The sequence below is a fragment of the Aspergillus uvarum genome (genome assembly GCF_003184745.1).
Source record: "Aspergillus uvarum CBS 121591 unplaced genomic scaffold BO82scaffold_76, whole genome shotgun sequence".
NCBI lineage: Eukaryota > Fungi > Ascomycota > Eurotiomycetes > Eurotiales > Aspergillaceae > Aspergillus > Aspergillus uvarum.
The window spans coordinates 157,798-177,099 of NW_020291373.1; the positions used below are offsets into that span (position 1 = coordinate 157,798).

The 19,302-nt window shown below is 53.0% G+C and overlaps 8 protein-coding genes and 1 non-coding gene across 9 annotated transcripts; 4 read left to right on the forward strand and 5 right to left on the reverse strand.

Annotated features, from left to right (window-relative positions):
• Positions 1 to 1,049: 1,049 nt before the first annotated feature.
• On the reverse strand, positions 1,050 to 6,074 carry BO82DRAFT_436306 (uncharacterized protein; the record flags this gene model as incomplete). Its single annotated transcript, XM_025641100.1, has 10 exons — positions 1,050 to 1,488; positions 1,583 to 2,046; positions 2,103 to 3,035; positions 3,095 to 3,446; positions 3,508 to 4,103; positions 4,153 to 4,336; positions 4,454 to 4,794; positions 4,866 to 5,317; positions 5,379 to 5,461; positions 5,530 to 6,074. The coding sequence occupies 10 exons, from the start codon at positions 6,072 to 6,074 to the stop codon at positions 1,050 to 1,052; spliced, it is 4,389 nt and encodes a 1,462-aa protein (XP_025487111.1).
• Positions 6,075 to 6,463: 389 nt separating this feature from the next.
• BO82DRAFT_193819 (fungal specific transcription factor domain-containing protein) lies at positions 6,464 to 9,103 on the forward strand. The gene is made up of 9 exons (XM_025630538.1): positions 6,464 to 6,578; positions 6,628 to 6,665; positions 6,721 to 6,976; positions 7,039 to 7,279; positions 7,334 to 7,599; positions 7,651 to 7,665; positions 7,718 to 7,903; positions 7,964 to 8,436; positions 8,498 to 9,103. The coding sequence occupies exons 3-9, from the start codon at positions 6,911 to 6,913 to the stop codon at positions 9,039 to 9,041; spliced, it is 1,791 nt and encodes a 596-aa protein (XP_025487112.1). The 5' UTR covers positions 6,464 to 6,578; positions 6,628 to 6,665; positions 6,721 to 6,910; the 3' UTR covers positions 9,042 to 9,103.
• A 351-nt stretch (positions 9,104 to 9,454) lies between these two features.
• BO82DRAFT_406743 (FabD/lysophospholipase-like protein) lies at positions 9,455 to 10,646 on the reverse strand (the record flags this gene model as incomplete). The annotated part of the gene is made up of 3 exons (XM_025639587.1): positions 9,455 to 10,055; positions 10,405 to 10,546; positions 10,601 to 10,646. 3 exons carry the CDS (start codon positions 10,644 to 10,646, stop codon positions 9,455 to 9,457), a joined length of 789 nt encoding a protein of 262 aa, XP_025487113.1.
• Positions 10,647 to 11,356: 710 nt separating this feature from the next.
• On the forward strand, positions 11,357 to 12,865 carry BO82DRAFT_358759 (FabD/lysophospholipase-like protein). Its single transcript, XM_025636382.1, has 6 exons — positions 11,357 to 11,402; positions 11,474 to 11,621; positions 11,677 to 11,892; positions 11,944 to 12,362; positions 12,424 to 12,449; positions 12,505 to 12,865. Exons 1-6 carry the CDS (start codon positions 11,378 to 11,380, stop codon positions 12,712 to 12,714), a joined length of 1,044 nt encoding a protein of 347 aa, XP_025487114.1. The 5' UTR covers positions 11,357 to 11,377; the 3' UTR covers positions 12,715 to 12,865.
• A 212-nt stretch (positions 12,866 to 13,077) lies between these two features.
• Positions 13,078 to 13,149, reverse strand: BO82DRAFT_t293. Its single transcript has one exon. It is a non-coding gene; the product is annotated as a tRNA-Gly (tRNA).
• A 1,184-nt stretch (positions 13,150 to 14,333) lies between these two features.
• BO82DRAFT_436309 (uncharacterized protein) lies at positions 14,334 to 14,942 on the forward strand. Its single transcript, XM_025641101.1, has 2 exons — positions 14,334 to 14,445; positions 14,506 to 14,942. Exons 1-2 carry the CDS (start codon positions 14,388 to 14,390, stop codon positions 14,883 to 14,885), a joined length of 438 nt encoding a protein of 145 aa, XP_025487115.1. The 5' UTR covers positions 14,334 to 14,387; the 3' UTR covers positions 14,886 to 14,942.
• Positions 14,943 to 14,953: 11 nt separating this feature from the next.
• On the reverse strand, positions 14,954 to 16,504 carry BO82DRAFT_395823 (Gfo/Idh/MocA family protein; the record flags this gene model as incomplete). Its single annotated transcript, XM_025638810.1, has 6 exons — positions 14,954 to 15,202; positions 15,277 to 15,734; positions 15,807 to 16,111; positions 16,176 to 16,345; positions 16,393 to 16,418; positions 16,474 to 16,504. The coding sequence occupies 6 exons, from the start codon at positions 16,502 to 16,504 to the stop codon at positions 15,137 to 15,139; spliced, it is 1,056 nt and encodes a 351-aa protein (XP_025487116.1). The 3' UTR covers positions 14,954 to 15,136.
• Positions 16,505 to 17,153: 649 nt separating this feature from the next.
• BO82DRAFT_295172 (substrate-binding domain of hmg-CoA reductase) lies at positions 17,154 to 18,299 on the forward strand (the record flags this gene model as incomplete). Its single annotated transcript, XM_025631853.1, has 1 exon — positions 17,154 to 18,299. One exon carries the CDS (start codon positions 17,154 to 17,156, stop codon positions 18,297 to 18,299), a length of 1,146 nt encoding a protein of 381 aa, XP_025487117.1.
• A 385-nt stretch (positions 18,300 to 18,684) lies between these two features.
• On the reverse strand, positions 18,685 to 19,230 carry BO82DRAFT_406748 (uncharacterized protein; the record flags this gene model as incomplete). The annotated part of the gene is made up of 1 exon (XM_025639588.1): positions 18,685 to 19,230. A coding segment is annotated over one exon (546 nt), but the record flags the coding sequence as incomplete, so codon positions are not given.
• Positions 19,231 to 19,302: the final 72 nt, after the last annotated feature.

Below are 19,302 nucleotides of genomic sequence, written 5' to 3' on the forward strand. Positions count from 1 at the left end.
CACATCGAGATCAACTTCAACGGAGAGGTCAACGCCGACTTCGCCGAGTTTACGCAGTAATGCCTTTCCTTGACGGATCTGGTCTTTTGACAGCGTGTTTGAAGTGTCGACCGCGGTGAACGATAATGAGGCCAGATATTGGACTTTGGACCGACCCAGATACAAGTTATGGGACCTACACTGCTACTGCAATGTTTGGTGGTTTACAGGTTGAAAGCGCGAGGAGTCTATGGAGTTGATGGTTTGGATGGAGATGATTGTCCCCGGCTTTGTATTTGATCTGCTTAGCTGTTCCTCGTGCTATGTTTATTGGCTTTCCTGGTCACGTTGTGCTTTCGTTTTCGTTTTCTATCGTTTTCTTTCTTATGCTTGGTCGTTGCAGTGGATCTTCTACACTATGTTTACATCCTTGTCTTTGACATACAGTACAGTTGCGCAGGTATTCAAGGTCTTTCTGGTGCATACATACGTCGCCACTACTGTTCATGTATATAATAATACAATACAAGGATTACTTGCAATCATGTTACCTCTTACATGGCATCGATTTTCAATAGCCTCCTTCGTCATAGAAGCTCCGTCTCTGGCATCGGCATATATAGGGAGTACTCATTGGATCTAATCACATTGCGCATGCTTATCTTATCGCTTCGGCGCCGAAACTCGATGCGAAACCAGTTGATCCACTTTGGGTCTTCGGCGCCGAATGACGTTAACTTCACCGGGCCGGGAACGCCGAGCCAGGCGCGATAGGCAGTAAACGTATCTGATGTGTGGACAGGGGGATAGGAATCGCACCTTGTTACATGAGTGTATTGTTACATCATTGCTTGGGTAGCTCATTGCATGGTTAAGTGCACCGAATCCACAGCGTAAACACCTACCTAGCTAGCACAATCACCCTACTGATGATAGGGACATTGAAGTATACATAGATCACGCGAATGAGTGGAGACAAAACACCAACAATACTGTCCATCACACAGCGAAGACAAACATATCCACTACACCATCTACAAGGAGTCCAACTCAAGCCCTCACCACCACGCCTAACCCCGTTTCACCCACCGCCACAACCGCGATACATCCACCCCACCCCACACCCGCACCCCCCAATACAACCCCATCGCCGCAACCACATTAAACCCGATGTACACCCACATGAGCCCAAAATTCCGCCAGCGATCCGCATACTCCGCCGAGAGCTCGGTCAGGTACACGTTCGAGTCCGTCATTTGGCAGTAGGCGCAGTCCCGCGTGGCCTGCGGGTTGGCGAGGGCGCCGCCGGCCAGCTGCATGTACGCGGCCAGATAGCTGCCGCAGGTCTGGTTGGCTGAGGGCTGGACCGTGATCAGTTCCAGGTCGGAGCATTGGACTTCCGTGTTGGCGAGGCCGGTCGAGAGCATGCCGCTGACCAGGTAGGTGAGCGGGGAGACGCGGTACATGAAAATCCAGAAGCCCGGGAGGGCTGCGGGGGAGGCCAATACACTATGACATGGGAAGTGGGGTTAGTCGGGCTGGTATCAAGGGGAAGGACATAGGCATTTAGGAAGAGGAAGCCGGGGGGGAGGGACAGACTCACCCGCAGAAAATCAAGCACATGCAGAACAGCAGCAGCGCCAACGTCGCGCCCACCTCGGCCGTCGCCACGCCTGCCACCATCATGATCGTGAACGTGCCGCAGTGCATCAGGAAGGACCAGATGAGCAGGAACATCAGCCCGCCGCGCTCGCGCGTGGCGTGCGTTTCCTGGGCGTTGCGATCCATGCCGATCAGATAGTAGAACGGGAGGTAGATCAGCACCGCCGCCAGCGAGTTCCAGGGCAGGTCGGCGAAGATGTTGGCCAGCATGAAGGCCGACCAGGCGTAGGTCTTGGCGGGCCGTTCGCGGACCTCGTACAGATCGCGCTGCTTGATGAAGTTGGGCATAGTCTGGTAGGCCAGGAAGGCGAAGATGACGAGGAGCATGAAGATCGCGTACGTCTGGTGCTGCAGGCCGAGGATGGTGATCTTGGTGTTCAGGAAGGAGAGGCCGATGAAGAGGGCCTGCGTCGGTCAGGATGAGAAACGGGCATAAAGAGGGGTAGAGCGTGTGGGCTTACCGCGCCAAAGCAGAGGATGAGCTTCGCGTAGATGTAGGAGGGCGTTCGCCAGTACTGCTCCATCACTCGCTGGGTACACAGTTGGAGCTGGGTCAGAAACGGGGCCGCGTATTGCTGGTTTGAATTGACTCCAGAGCTTTGCGTCGAGGGCTTGCGCTCCTCAAGTCGCTGCAGCTCTTGTCGCACCTCCTGGTATTCACGACTCCCCTTCCATGTGGCTGGCCAGTCGTGCGTGGATTGCGTGCCAGGTGCTGCCCCGATCACTTCTAGCATCCATTCAGCCGGATTCTCTTCTCGGGTACACAGCCTGGCACCGTGTTGTTCGAAGTAGCTGGTCAGCACCTGGGAGTTCTGTCCTATCGGTCCGAAGTAGACCGTGCGACCGCCCTTGGCCAGGAGGAGTAGACGGTCGAACTGTTCGAAGAGAATGGCTGAGGGTTGGTGGATAGTGCATAGGATCGCCTGCCCGTGGTTGGATAGCTTGCGTAGTAGCAAGGTTATCGACCAAGCAGTCTGGCTGTCCAAGCCCGAGGTTGGTTCGTCAAGGAAGACCAGTAGATCGGGCTTTGCAGCGAGTTCCACCCCGATAGTCAATCGCTTCCTCTGCTCAACATTCAGGCCCTCACCGGGAACACCGACGACTGCATCCGCGTATGGCCGCATTTCCAGCAAGTCAATCACCTCCTCGACGTACCGATACTTGTCCGCTTTGCTCACCGAGGCAGGCTGTCGGAGCAGGGCACTGAATCGTAGCGCTTCGCGAATAGTACTGGTCTCGAGATGGACGTCCTGCTGCTGAACATAGCCTACCCTTCTCTGGAACGAGGCGTCGCGAGGGACTCCATTGACAAAGACTTCCCCGGACACCACCCCGGTCTTGACTCTGCTGGCAAGGAGATCGAGGAGCGTGGTTTTACCCGCGCCTGAGGCTCCCTAGATGGTTCGGAATATCAGTACCGGCTCAATTGGATACTAACTAGGACAGATCCTACCATCAATGCAGTTAGTGTCCCGGGTGTCACCCATCCGTCAATGTGGTCGGATATGCGGCGCATCTCGCCTTTGATCGGTACATCGTAGCACACATCTTTCCAATGAAGGGTGTTGGATTGGAGTTGGAGGTTGAGCTCACGGTCAGATACCGCAACATGGTCGACTGTCGTTGCGGCCTCGCTCTTGCCGGTTTCCTCGTCATGGCTTGCATGTCCGGTGGCACTGGTTGCTTGTGACTTGCGTTGGAAAATGAGGACCTCGCCTTTGGAATGGTCGAATATCACAAACTCTGCAATCACTAGGTACATCATCATGAAAAAGAGGATGAAGGCAATAAGGATGCCGAAGTTCCTGGTCATAATCCAGTCAGTACTGTACATGGATCGCCTTGAAGGGCATAGTGAACACATACCTCCATGTATGCGAGAAGTAATAGCTATAGTTGGCCGCCACGTAGGCATCACCGCTGACCAGGCTCGAGGTGGTCGACGCACCGGCCACGGCACACGTTCTGTACTCACTCGCAATGTCCTGATATCCTGGCCCCGAAGGCACGAAACTGGCACACTCGAAGTAGCGGCCGTGGAACTCGTTGGCCACCAGCGTCTCGTACGAGTACGCGATTGGGTTGATGTAGTTAATCCACCGCAGCCAGCCCTGCATGTTGCGGGTCGGTAGCACAAAGCCCGTGTAGACCACCAGCGCGAGGACGCCCAAGGCGATAGGCGTAAGCGCCTGCGGGATCGTGCGCGTGGACTGGGCAATCGTTCGGAAGATCATGGACATGGTTAGGGTCGTCATGAAAGCGAACAACAGGTAGATTACCACATGGTCGGAGTCGCGCCGCAGGTTGGACATGTAGTATAAGGGGATGTTGAAGCCGATGGTGGAGAGCACCTTGCTGGGCAAATCGCAGATCATGGATGCCACGGCTTCGGACATCGGGTGGTAGAAGGCGTAGGCGGCATGTTTCTCGACGATGGGTCGTTGAGCGTACAGCGCTAGGATCTGGGGACTATGTTAGCGGTTGCTGATCAGGTTGCCAAGATGTACTCACTTCTAGAGCGCTGCTCAGAGCATTGAATAGCACGGCGAAGAACAGAAGCACGCAGCGATCGACGAAGCTGGCGCTCGAGTCTTCTAGGTCGTAGAACACACTGCCCAGGACCAGGGAAAGGAAGAAATTCCCCAGCACAGTAACAAAGAAGAACGTTGAGTCGCCCAAGACTCTGCGGTAGCCTCTTCGTATGCACAGTAGCACTTGCTGGGGAATCGATATGGTGTAAGGTGAGCTTGGGGTCCTGTAAAGTCTACTTAAGCTTCGAGCAATTTTGTTGCTACTGCGTGACGCTTCTTACATCAACCGAGATCTTTCCGCCTTCTTGGAGGCCGCGAACTTCTCAAAAACAACCTCTGCGTCATGTTGTTGGTTGAAGTGGTCGATCTCCTTGCAAAGCTCAGTATTCAGTTGACTTTGTCTCCAGGCTTCAGCGAATTCGTCGGGTGTTCTGGGCACTCGAGCTTCGAAGCCGGGTCGAATAATGCGTTCCACGGGGTTGGTCAATGAGGTAAGGAAGTCTCCTGTCGTTTGTCGGTCAGGACAAAGATAGCCCATGTCAATGAAGTACTGCTTTGCTCGATCTACCGGGCCAAAGTAGATCTGTCGACCTTCATAGAGTACTGTCACTTTGTCAAAGCACTATGCACGGTGTGTAGGGTGCAGTGGTCAGCTTGACAATTTTCACGCAGAACACTGAGGGGAAGACACACATCGTAGGCCTGTTGCGAAGCCTGGTAGAGAGCAACCACAGCTGCAGTACCGGTCATCTTGACGCCCAGTCGGACCGTTTGAATAAACTGCAGCGCGGTGGCGCTGTCCAGCCCACGGGAGCTGTTGTCCCAGCATTGGATACAGCTTTGTGTCAGGCATGTTTCCGCAATGCTGACACGCTTCCTCTCTCCGCCACTCACCCCGCGGATGAAATCATCCCCAACCTTGGTGTTGATGGTGTGTGAGATACCAAACACCGCCATAACTACATCGCGGAGGTGAGTTGCATAGGTTTCCCGGGATACACCTGGGAGCCGGTTCCGAGGGGTTTTGGCTAGAGCTGCGTACAACAGCGTCTGTCCGACTGTAAGATGCGGGAAATGAACATCTGTCTCGGCCTGGTAAATCACATCCCCGCGAAATTTGCGATGCATTGTCTTCCATGGAATGCCTTGTTGCAAGGGGAGGGTTTCTGTCAGTCCCCGCTCGAAATGTGATGGGGTCTGGCCTACCTTCATAACGGAGCTCTGTGGAATCTGCCACCGATAGTCCATTAGTATGGCCTGCAATGGTTTTCAAGAGGGTGGATACGCCACTGCAGGTACGAAATCGAGTCAGTCAAAGCCAATCAAGCTGTCACTCGTACGGTCCGATAGTACGAACCTTCCTGGCTTTCCTAGGACTAGGAGCATCTCGCCGCTGCAGACAATGCCATCGTGTTCTCTCAAAATCCGTACCTCACGTCTTCTTCCGGGGACCAAACCGACCATCAAATCCCTCAACCCCTGCAGCACGACGTTCGCAACAGTTGGCTGGTAAGCAGCGCCACCTCCGTATCCACCCACGCTGAGATGACGGTAGGACACACCCGCTTTGCGCTTGGGGTACCGCTCAGGATCCTGCGAGGTCAATTCAACTAAGGCCTGCACCCATCTCTTGGCGCTGAATTTGGGAGAGTTGGGATCCAGGCACGTATCCTCTGCATCTGTGAAGGGATTGATGGAGGACCCGTGCGGCCACTCATGTACTGAGTCTTGCGTGAAGCGTCTTGCCAATTTGAGGATTTGGCGCTGATTTTTGGGAGGTATCTGCGTCGGCTCGGCTTCATCTTCCACGTTAGCTGTCCGATCAGTAGACGAGGTCGACGCCGACCTGCTGGCATGGGTGGCCTGCCCAGGTAATTCGGGTATTGTAGCTGGGTCGAGCATTGTGAAGGGCAACAGAAGAAACTAGGGCACGGAGTCTCGCTCGGTTGGTAGGGTCGCCGAGGAACAGAATTCTCCAAGGCTGGCAGGTATGGGGGTTTTGAGGATACCAGGCTCTATGACAATTTATATCACAGTCAGCACAACACTACATCATCAGCATGTGACTCAAGGGGATTTCATCTATCCTACTGGGCGAAAATGTAGCGTAGTGCTGTACCCGACATGATGGACGGCGCCGACGAGTGACTAGCGTCGGAGGTCATCGGAGCGGAAGTTAGGGCCAGACGGCCCCGGGCATCGGAGCTCGTCGGCGGCGAAGACAGCAACGCAATAAGGGGCCGATACTGCCGATACTGAAAGCAACCTTTTTCTCCTCCTCTGCTTCCACATCGACCGCGTATCTGCGCATGTTTGGTGCCATGGAGATGATGTCAGCGGCGTCATCAAGCTCTGCCGCGCTGCACAAGGCGTGCGACGCCTGTCGGACCCGGAAAACGCGATGCAGTGAGTGTGGAACTCTTTGAGTGTCTTCCGCTTTGGCTGATTTTGCCAGGTCTCTCAGGCACCAATGCCACGTGCGATCTCTGCCTGGTAAGCCAGGCCATCATCCCTGCAGCCTTCATGGGACTGTATTGATAGACTGCAGTCGCAAGGGCGCCCCTGCTCCTTTACGCCAGTGAAAAGACCCCGCAAGCGAAAGTATGAGTCGGAAGGTAGTCTGCGCTGAATTGATGATGGATCTGAGACCCAAACCGGGCTGATGGTGTGCACTAGCTTTGACATCTCTTGCGGATACAGATATCACGTCGTTGTCCTCGGGCACCGGCAAGCTGTACATGGACTCTCTACTTGTGAATCGACAGGCGTCTCGTCACCTACGAGACTCTGGCCATCCAGACCAGGTGATTGGCATGAGCAGAAGCGCGAGCTGACGAAACACCCTAAACTAATTGTGCTTTTGTAGCTCACCACGATTTCCGGGTTCAATCCTAATATCTCGTTCTTCCCTGCCAAACGAGTCAAGGCGATCAACGAAAGACTGGGGCATAACCGACTAGACCAATTACTCGAACAGATCCGCGCGCTCGTATCAACAAAGATCAAGACCGCCTGTGCCATTCCGCAGTCTTATATCCAGCGGCGGCACTCGCTAAGCCAGAGCCACCAGTTTCCTGATTGGGCCAGCATCCAAGCTCATATCTCCGGTTAATTACTATCCACTTCTATCAGACCTTCTGCCCTGTACTGATGATGAGCAGCCTATTTCGAAGCCGTTCACCCGGTCTATCCGTTTCTGTCCCCCGACACATTCCGTCAGAAAGCCACAGCTGAGGACCTGCCGCATCTGCTTGCTGCTGACCGCGCTTGGGCGGCATTGTTCTATGCAATTGTTGCCATTGGATGCCAGAACAATGAAGGAGGCAGCTTTGAGGTTGGTGTGGGTGAGGCATGGCAATACTTCGAGCGATCCTTGTCATATTTTCCAGACTTGGTGTTCGGTCGCGGTTCATTGACTGGAGTTCAAGTATGCGTCTCTGCTGTCTCAAGGGAAGAATGACACTAACATGAATCCTAGGCGCTCATGGCTATGGTATGATACTTCGGATAATCAATCATTCCCCTATATCTAAGGTTTACTGCAGGCAATCTTTTCATCCACCGTGTCTGCTTTCCAATTCGAACCCCTCATGTTGTCAGAAGCCAGCATGATGGCGCAGGCACTGGGCTACCACCGCTCGAACGGGGTGCAAGAAACAGCTCACCGGCGCACCTTCTGGGTGCTCTACTATCTCGAAAAGACTTCATGCTTTGGCACGGCAAGGAACTCAGTCAGTCATTTCATGCCAATCGACCTAGCTAGTTTTCCTATACTCACACCAGCCAAACAGGTTATCGACGACTCCAACATCAGTTGCGCCATTCCAGACGTGCTAGAATCTTCCTTTGGCGACTACGACTGGTTCTTCTGCTTCATCAAGTACGGCCGTCTGGTCTCGAAAGTCCACCAGTCGCTCTTCAACGTCAGCGCCGTGAGCCAGCCCTTGCATACGTACAACTTCACCGTCAACAGTCTACGTTCGGAGCTAGAGACCTGGCGTCTGGCGATCCCCGCCCGATTCCGGCCGGGCGAGGTCCCGAAACCTCGTCTATTGCGTGAGCCATTGGCTCTCAAGATCGCCTTACTCACGCACTACCTGTACTTCCACGCTCTTCTCGCCCTATCGTGGACCATCCTCCATGTAGGAACCGCTCGGGTCGCGGCGGCGCAGCAGGACGTTCTGAAACGAGAACTGTTGCGCACGGCGAGAAGTGTTCTCGAACTGACGGCCTTCATCGAGGTTGCGCCCTCGACGCCTGTTTGGTGAGAGTTTCTGCACTCAAGGTCGGATGTATGGTACTGACACAAAATACACTAACGGTAGGATCCTGGCCGTCCTCCCGCTCTCCGCCCTAATGTTCCTCTTCGACCTCGTCGTGCACAACCCCACACACGCTGAAACCGGACTCAGTCTCGCCCTCCTAGACATGGCCGGCGGGCACTTCAGTCGGATTGAGTACGCCAGCAAAGGAGCACTTCCAGGTTCTCTGGTGGCCGAGTTCGCCCACCTCGCCCGACAGTACGTGTCGGACGTTAGGACTGGCAAAACGCAGGCGGGCGGCGAAATTATCCGCACGCGGAGGTCTGTCGAGAAAGGAGCAGCAGCAGCAGCAGCAGCAGCGCCCGTCGTCACTGAGGGAGGGGTGCTGGCATCGACGACCGCCCTTCGTGTCCAGGTTGGCAATCCGTTGATGGATGCCAATCGGCCCCGGGAGACCGAGCTCGATCCGACGGCGCCCGTCCAGCCCTGGAGTCCGGCCTCGTTCGACCCTATCTTCTTTCCGCTGCTCGATGATCCGAGTTATGCGCTGGATGACGTGCAGTGGTTGGGGATCGATGTTATGGGGCTTTTTGATCAGTTGTATTGAGATGCGTAGAAGCCGTATTCGGCGAAGCCATTGTGTTGATCAAGATGGAGTTGATCTAACAGATTGAGCACAGGGTAGTACACCGTGATAGTAATGTAGACTATAAAACCAACCAAAAGAAATGTTATATAACACATAGAAGGTATATTACCTCCATCGTTTTATAATAACCTAAAAATGTATGACCTGACTTTGTTTGAGAATAAAAAGCAAAAACAGAAAAAGGATGTACAATCTGTGAATAAAAAGATCGGGGGATAGATAGATCGGTAGATACTAGGTATTTGGACAAAGATATATAACTTAAAAAGGCGCGCAGGATGGCGGGCTGGCGGTAGGCAGCGGGACTAGTAGCTCGACCACGCATTTAAACTATTAATGGTGTTTGTTTAAGTGTTTGATTACCTACAGGGTTAGGCCATTTCATTCACAGCAGTTTGGATCATTGCTTGAGTCTGGGATCTTGCAAGATATGCAGTGGTAAGGTTAGCGATTGTTGACAACTGGCTGGCTTGGTCGAGGGGAATCTCTGCCAGTCCACCCTCGCAGTTGAACCTGAAGTACGACAGCTTCGGTAACAGCCGCGAGACTTGCTCGAAAAAACGGTGGGTATTCTGCGTGTCCGTCGCGAGTGCAATAGTGTTTCGAAACAAGTTCACCAGGGGGAACCTGTTCCAGAACCGCCACCAACTATTCCGTGCCATCTCCATCTGAGCCGGGGCTGGTTCTCCGGTTCCAATACTTATAATGCAGATGCGTGTGGTGTCTCCAATGCCCATGGACGATCTCTGATCCAGAAACGTCATGATGGGGTTATTGAAGCCCAAGCCACCGTCCACATAATAGTCCAGTGCACCAAGCTCGGCGGGAGGAAAGTAGGTGGGTGCAGCGCTGGTGGCTAGGGCTGCTTCCCAGACAAGGCGATTGGCTTGTCCGTTTGCGAAACAGGCAAAGCACACAGGGAGGTTGTTGGTGATGAGTCCAAGACTGTCTGAACGGCGGCAAACCACGTAACTATCCATGGAGTTCTCAGTATATCACGTACTTCAATTGAGCGGATGAAGCGCTTGCCAGTTGCAATGAGTAGGGTTTTGCATCTGCGTAAAAGTGCCTGTGATCAGCTGGATTTGTTGCCGAAGCAGTCCCTGGCTGAACCGCGATCCAACGAAAAGGCTGATAAGGGCACTTGGATCGAAATTCGGTAGGATTGTACGTCGTCGGAACACAGTGTTGGAAACACCACGGAGGTTGTTGATGCATGCCCGCATGGTCATGCCATATTTCTTTATCATCAATGCGCTTAGGCTATTGTTTGTGAGAAGCGGACACTTGAATCGATTCTCATTTCTCTCTCTCGACTTACCCTCCGCCGCTGGTTCCAAAAGCGACATGAAATGCATCGCCTGGCGGCTGGTCATCTGCAGCGAGCCCGTTTGTAATATTATATTGACGCACTATTTCCTCGAGGATAAGGAGAGAGGAGAGGCTGCGCACACCGCCCCCATCTAGGCCCAGTGTTGTTAGTTTTATCCGGCACGAGGTGAAGCAAAGAGTCGTACCAAGCGAAAGGCAATTCTTTTCCGCCCGTAAATTGGGGCGTGACATTGTGCGGATCTTTGCAACGAGTAGCCCGGTATCACCTGCCCTGATTTGGGTTATGAAGATGCTAGATCACTGTACTGTACTGCCTTTCCTCGGGCTTATAACCCCCTCACCGAGTCAGACCCGTCATGTGCACGGTATTATGGTCTCACACAATCACCTACATGGATCGTCGCTTCACGAAAACTTACCATAGCTTTCACCAAGCCATCATAATGGAGATAGAGTTCATTCGAGTTTTAAACGTTCTTCGCGTCGTTTTAGCCTACCCAGAAACCAAATGGGCAAGTGATTGTATAATCACAATCTTTAGACGTGGAACTAGTATCAGCTGGTAGCACAATGGGGTAGAGCAAGACGTAGGTGAAGGAGCTACAACATCACGGCAAAGTAGGAAGCAATACAGTCGACGCCAAGGGAAACAATACGGGGGAGACAAAGGAACATTGCGCCGAAACCGAGATCTCGACCCCAGCATGGATGGTTGACAATAATAGATCGTGTCTAGAACTATTATGTTCCGGGTGGAAGCGTCAAATGGTCCCAAGGTTGGACAATCGTTTAGGGTTGCGAGTGGAAGGGACATAATGATGCAGCCCTTGGGCGACAATGGATTATGTAATTAGTGACGTACGTTTGGCTCGACTGTTATCTTATAGTTGCCATTTCCACTGCATATTTCCATCGACAGAGATAAGGAAGTCCATCGTATTGCCAACCCTGTGGTTCTCAATATGGCCTGGCGCGTGCTCTCGTTGGGTAAGTCCGGACACCCTCGCTCTCAGATCTTAGTGGGGGGTTTTCAGCCTAATAACAATCTGCCTATTCAGATGGGGGTGGAATTCTCGGCTACAGTGAACTTCTGATCTTAGCCAATATTTTGAAGGAAGTTCAACAGCTTCATGGGGAAGAATCAAGTTCTGGCGATATATGCCCGTGTGACTATTTCGATATCATCACCGGCTGTGGTATTGGCGGGTAAGGGATCCTATCAATCGCAGATGCTGCCAGTATACGACTAACAGACGAATAGTGTCATTGCGTTACTTCTTGGTCGCCTTCGTCTAACACTAGCACAATGTCTACTTGAATATCGCACTCTCTCCACTTGTATCTTGCGTGAAAGCTGGGGCGGTCCTCTTTTCGATAAGAACAAGCTACAAGAAGTGGCCGACAGTATCGTCGAGAAATACTGCCATACTCCGTCAGCTCCACTGCTTGAAGACGATACTATAGGCCGAGGAAAGACGTAAGAGCTCCATTTCTTCCGCATCCTCTGTAAACGTCGCTGACTGTGTAGATTTGTATTCGCTGCCCAATCGGACCGCAAAGCATATTGCTTTCGGACATATCCCTGCTGTAACGATCACAATACCGTCCCTATCCGTATCTCTGACGCAATAGTTGCTCTTTTGTCGGCGAAGGGTCAGCTTGATGAAGGTTCGCTTGAAACACCTGAGGGTCTCATTTCCTTCGCCGATGATCTATATCCTTGCGGCCTCCGCAATCCGATTCTGGATGTTCACAAGGAGATAAGGGAACAATGGCGCGATCAGACGATCGGACTGATCCTGAGTATAGGAACTGGAATGGTGCCGCCCAGCGATATACCTGATCTCCTCAGGCTTGCCAAGCTGCACGACATCATGATTCCCTCGTTGAGTGATTTATTCCTACCTTGGAAACTGCTCGGTCAGTTGAGGCATCTTGCGTCCATTGGTATTGTCCGCCCTTATCCCGGGATACTTGTATCTACTACATCGCTGATATCCGCATCAAGGTACAACCGATCGGTCACCCGACGAGGTAACGCTTCTAGTCTCTTACTTGAAGCTATGCTAAAAGGCTGACCGTTCTCCAGGTTATCAACAAGATTGAAGACGACGAACGATACATCAAGAATAAGCTTTACTACATGGGATATGAGGAAATGTATAACCGGTTCGAGATGGGTCCGGTGAAGGACACGGGGCCGAACGACTTTCGAAGTGTGAAGGAAATCATAGATGAAACAGGTCGCTATTTGAGCCAGCACTCGGAGAGATTGGTTTCAGTGGCAACTCAACTATAGGCTGCTGGTGTCAGCTACTAGCATAATAAGTTGTGGGACTTGCTATCTTCTACATGGCAGCTTGGCTTTGTGAAAGGAACCTTTGCATGTGCCCTTTTTTTGCATTCTGTCTCTGGTCTTCCAGATCACTATATCACCGGTGCTCTAAGACCCTATCTATGCATTGAAGTTTTGTAAGGTAAGAAGATCGCTTAGCAGACATCCTAAGGATTGCAATTACCATTCCTTGCGAGAGTGCACCGGAGGTGATGCTAAGACTGGTAAGAATCTCGCCGCAGAAAAATAGAGAAGAGATAACAACAGCCCACGAGTTTCATGCATGGATTATGTGCCGCAGAAAAAATGCGGAACGAAAAAAGAAATTGCGTCAGCGGGGAGTCGAACCCCGATCTATTGCTTGGAAGGCAACAATGCTAACCGCTACACCACTAACGCTGCTGTTATGATCAGTGATTTACCTTACAAAATACAGATTCATTGAACAAGTTGTGAAATCCTGTGGATTTATGACGTTCCCCGTGCCATGGATCCGAGTCATCTGTCTTTGCTCGTTGTGCCAGCTGATAGGAGACTTTTTGGTAAAATACGTTTTGCTCAGCTTGATTCCGTGTTCCTGTCAGCCCAGGTTAGTAAAGCGCATTTTGCTGTCTGGATGACCCGGCGATAATCGGTAACCCGGTGACGGAAATATATATTAGATCATGATTCTGTCGGCCGAACCTGGGGGTGTTTATCGTGACTTACATCTGGTTGTGCATATCTATGATATGCATCTTACAGGCCGTGTGGGTGTAATCTATGGCTCACTATATCCCGTACTTTACCTCATGATTTGTTTATTAGATATTTCAGTACTCGTAGATACTCCACGTACAAACGCCAGATAGCATGTCTATAGGGCTGGTAATTAGAATGATTTTGAGAAGAACTCGGGGCATGAGAGAGGTAAGAATATACAACGGTGAACAGAACAAGGCCTCAAAGAGTGTAGGTACCACTGAGTACTTCAGAATAACCAACGGTGTAGCCCATATGGTCAGCATTTGATCGGAGACTGGTGGAGACACAGCAGTCATTAGTGTTGTTCATTGTATGCATAGAAGACGCGGAGCAGGGCTTAACTATATCCCACATTTCGATCATCTCGGTTTGATTAACGGAGAACCCGCCGATGCACCGCCATGATGAATGCTACACGTACCATCCTCTAGCTGAAGAAAACACCATTTCCAATTTTCCACCCGTAAAAGGCCAGATGGGAGGGCCCGCGCAGAGCGATAGAAGAGGTTCCGAACTGGCGGTGTCGCGCGATCCACGATCTACCGATCGTGCCCTACATTCGGCATCGACAGGCGCCATGAGTGACCCCACCGAGTGACCCGCTCGCACTCATCGCGCCTCTCACGACTCGCGAGTCATGTTTGCGAGCATCACAATTCAACCAGCCTCCGCTGTATCCTCTCATCCTACGTATTGGCGTGGGTCTCAATACGATTGGCGCTCCATCGCGATCGGCAAATCATCAGCGATATGGGCCATAGCCCATCCTTTACGCGGCACGTGAGTGAGAATTGAATATATAGACTGAGCTTCCCAGGAAATCATACCCCCCACTCAATACACCACTCTTCATCGGCATCATCAACATCCATACTCCACCCTCTATTACAACAATGACCGAATACAGCACTGACCTCGGAGACTACCTCGGTCGGGGAGTCTTCTGGATCCGTATGGGCTCCGCACCATACACAACGAGTGCAAACCTGCTGACCAGGAACTCTACCATAGTGAACCAACACTCCCAATATACCCGAGAGAGACACGCCAACAACTCCGGCCCCACGCTCACGGGCTGGTGCCTGGCCCTCAACCGACACGACGATCTGGTCTTCCTGCACACCGAGGGCTACCACCTCGGGTATATTCAGCGGAACAGCGCCCCAGGCGGTGTGCACTTCGATTCGCGCGGGTTCGCGGTCAAGTCGCGCGAGTCAAGTGCGCAGTTCATGGTGCTGGGGCCTGGGGAGCATTTCACGGCGGAGTGTTCGAGGGACGATATGGTCGAGTGGGCTAGACGCTGGAACGGGTATGAGGTGACCGGCGATGAGAAGGAATACTATATGGCGCTGATTCGGGCGGCCGAGGAGGGCGATGGTGAGGAGGTTTAGGTTGGATGTCTGCTGTACTGTACTTCAGACAAGTCTGCGGGTCAGACGTGAGAGCTGATGAACTGGGCGTTGACATTCATGCGAAGCTATGTGGGCGGCTGGGATATGTCGCCTTATCTAGTATTGGGGGTTTATTGGCTTATTGGCTTATTACTGAAATATGTGTGTATATCTACCTTCAGCTGTTGGGCTATATGTGTAACCTTTCTGCTGCAGATAATGCCTAGGTGCCTCTGTGATAACCTCACCGATCAGCATTGGTACCTCGTAACCTGCGGCGCCCCATTCTCCTTGCCACTCTTCAGAATCAACTCAATCTAAACCCAGTCAGTCAATTAGTCAGCCTTAATCAAATCACCTCCTTATTAGAGTAACAGAACGCAAGACATACCACTTCTAAATCCGCCAACGCCTCCTCGGGCCGCTGCTCAGCCTTCAATTTTCCAGAGGTCAACGCCTCCCCCCACGCCCTAATCTCATTCCCAACCGCCAATATCTCCACCGGTAGCGTCTGCATCTCATCATCCTCCCCCTCCACATGCACCACCACCCCATCATCAGTGACTCGCACATGGCCCTTCTCGCCGACCACCGTCCACCCACTCTCATCCAAGCTCGAACACCCGGACAGCTGGAACGTGCCCTGCGCCCCGGACTCGGTCCGCAGCACCGCATCCACCGTATCCACCGGCGGCAACGCGTCCGCGAAGCTGCCCACGAACGCACTCACCTGGGTGATCCGATCGCCCGGCCGGCCGCCCAGAAGATACCGCATCGCGGCGACATGATGCACCCCGATGTCCAGGACGGCTCCGCCCTGATGCTCGGGTTGCTGGCGCCAGGCGAGTGCTGTCCAAACCCAAACATCAGTCACGATACTCCAGACACACGACAACAGCCACAAAGGGGGCGGGGGCTTACCGAAGAAAGGCCAGAACACAAACTTCCCCGGCCGACAATCGAAGTACACCTGCGTCCGGAACTGGCGGATGCGACCGAGGCGGGCCAGCTGGGCGCGGCCCTGGCGGAGGGTGTCGAAGTAGCGGAAGTTCTCGGCGACGGACCAGGTCGGAGCGGCCGAGCCCTGGGGCAGAATGGTGGAGCGGTACCAGTCGAGCAGGGCGGTGGCTTCGGCCAGGTCCTTGGCGATGGGTTTCTCGGAGAGCACGTGTTTGCCGGCGCTGAGGGCGGCGCGGACGTATGCTGCTTGGTTGGTTATGGGGAGGCTTAGGGGGTTAGTTGGGTCTGTGGTGTTGGGGGTGAGTGGTTGGGAGGGGAACGGTGACGCACGCGATGATCACGGCTTGGATGTCATCCCGCGCGAGTAGCTGTTCGAGGCTTTCGGGCGCATCGTCGGCGTAGCGGTCGAGCTGTCGGTCTGGGGCGATGCTGGCGGCTGATTTCAACGAGCGCGAGTAGACGGCTTTCAGTTCGAGGTCGGGGGAGGCTTGGACTCCTGGCTGCGAGGGTGAGTTCACTGTTGCCTTGGTCGGTCGGTCTTGCGTACCAGATGATAGTCCTTGACGAAGAGGCCTGGTGGATTGTATTAGGGCTGGGGGATTCGGTCGCGGATTTCCAAGGGGTTTACCTGCGCCGATAAACGCAATTCCGATGGCCATTGTGCCGGATTTGGTCTGATGATAAGAGCAAAAAGTAGAGGCAACAGAGTCCCAGGTCCATGGCTTATATGCACCTGATCTAGCAGGGAATATGATCAAACCATGCCTGATCAAACCATGCCACGCATTATTAATAAGTGACCGGCCGAATTGGTTGATCGGCCGGTCTTTGCTCCGCTTGGGTGGGTGATATCGTGGGTTTCATGCATGGATGGTCTGCATGATGGCGTCAGATCCAATTTAGCGCGATGGAGCAGGTGGAACTGGCTACCTGCAGCCTCAGGCATACTTGTCAGCTGATAGTCACATTGATGAAAGATGGGCAAGAATGAAGCTGTATAATGCTCTTCGCTGGCATTGTATTCCAGGTGTGGGATCAGGTTGACTGTATCCCAATTGGAAGCAACTACAAACAAGTCTTGCTGGCAATCTCGTCCTAACCCGGATTCGCCCCTCGATTCCAGGATTTATCATAGTCCCAAGTGCGGAAGTCATGACGGACAAGAGCAAAGCTTGAAGCTGGCGTGCAGAAGCTTGCTGTGCCCGGTTGTAGGAAAGCTTATCCTCGATCCGCATGTCCGACCAAAAGTACAAAGAGAGGATGAAGCACCGACTCAGACCAAGCACATACTCGGAAATATCAGCCACCATGGCTCCCCCTTCTAAACGGATGTCCGACACTTTCAGTGCCTACCTTCGAGATGTCAAGCATATCACCGACCACACCGCTGATCCTGCCCAGATCCATATCGAAAACTTCATAGGCTATACGCGGGTCCCTGTCGGGCTGGCAGGGCCCTTGGACATTCGCACCCTTCACGGTGAGACCCAAAGCATATGTGCTCCCATGGCCACGACGGAGGCAGCCCTGATCGCCAGCTGCAGTCGGGGCTGCAAAGCGATAAACGCCAGTGGCGGGGTCGAATACATCCTCGGCCGCGAGCGCATGTCGCGGGGCCCTGCGTTCCAATGCGTCAGTCCTCACCACGCCCACGAATTCATCCAGATCCTGGCCTCCGTGCAAAACACCCTCTGCGAGATGGCTGAATCAACCAGCAACCACCTGAAGCTGGTGAGCCTCACCCCGCACCTCATCGGGTGCTACGCCCACGTGATGTTCTACTACACCTGCGCCGACGCGGCCGGACAGAACATGGTCACCATCGCGACGCAGCGGTGCTGCGCCTGGCTGATGGAGACGTATGCGGCGCAGTACCAGATCAAGCGCGTCTCGTTAGATGGACAAATGGCCTCGGAGAAGAAGCCCTCGTGGGGCAACGTGCAGACCCCGCGCGGCGTCGAGGTGACGGCGTGGGCCCGCCTGTCGGACGCAGCCTGCCGCGACGTGCTCGGCTGTTCCTCGGCTCTGCTCTGCAAGACCCTGGAAATGGGCCAGGATGCCTGTATCCGCAACGGGAGCCACGGCAACAATATCGACGCGGCCAACGTGGTGACGGCTATTTTCGTCGCAACCGGCCAGGATATCGCCTGCGTTGTGGATTCTTCGTGGAGTCACTTGAGTATACTCTACGACCAGGATACCAAGGACCTGACCGTGAGCTTGTACTTCCCAACCCTTACCGTGGGGATCCACGGGGGCGGCACCTCATATGAGACGCAACGAGAAGGTCTGCAGATCATGAAATGTTCTGGGTCGGGGCTGAAGGGGCAGTTTGCGGGATTCATAGCATCCTTCGCGTTGGGGTTAGAACTGAGCACTGCTGCGGCTTTCTCCAACAACACGTTTGCACGGGCCCATCAAACCTTGCGGAAGGGCGAGTCGGCCAAATTGTGACATGTTAGTTGCGGGACCTGTTGGTTGAAGGTTGAAGTCATCATATATCACTCAACGATAAAAGGATGCTTGATAGGATTGGTATTTGTCCTGGATTAGACCGAGAAACCTTTGTACTTTTGACGTAGAAAAGATATTGTGTTCCCAAGGAGTTTCACATCAAGGATCAATTTATCCTGTGTTTTAATCAACAGCGCAGCACCGGAAGAGTGACTTGTTTGAGTTGCAAGGTAACAGCAAGCAAGAGAAACTCGGCAACTTAGTTTTTGCTGCTCAGCTGGACCTGAAAATACTCGAAGGAAAACCAATGGTTTCAGGGCCCAGTCTATCTAAAAGAATGAAGAATTGATGAAAGAGATATAGAGCAAGTACAGTATACCCTTTCTTAGTCTTCCCACAAAGCCTGCCAGAAATCAAGAACAACATCTCCGCCCTCCGCTAATAACCTTTGAAAATCAGTGCTTGCCCCGATCTGATCAATCACCGAGACAAGATAGCTAATCATCAAACCTCGCATGTCATCACCGGGCAAAGTATTTTGGTACAAAAGTTGAATCGGCTCCACTAGATCGACAACGTTGTGTTTATACAGGGTAAACTCCGCCAACGTGGTTGCCAGTTTGTACTTGACCAGTTCCTTAAGCGGGATGATCCCGTATCTCTCGGCCAGAATGTAGAGCTCCACGTGTCCCAGGAAGACAACCGTAAAGTCATCGCGAGGGTGCAAATTCTCCTTGGGAGCATACTTGGCTTCTCGCCGGACGTCATCGTGCCGGTGCTGTTCCTTGAGCGTCTCGAAATCATGCCAGCGACGCTGGCCCCAAAAGGTCGTCGATTTTCTGCGCGGTAGAATGTAACCGTCAAAAGGACTCGAAGGTTTCTCTGCCTTCGGCGCGGCCGCTAGTGTCACTACAGGGTTCCAATAACCTGACTTTTTAGTGGTTAGCTTCTATTGGCTCACGTGCCTTCCGACCTTTTCTACATATGGGGGGAGGGGGGGAGG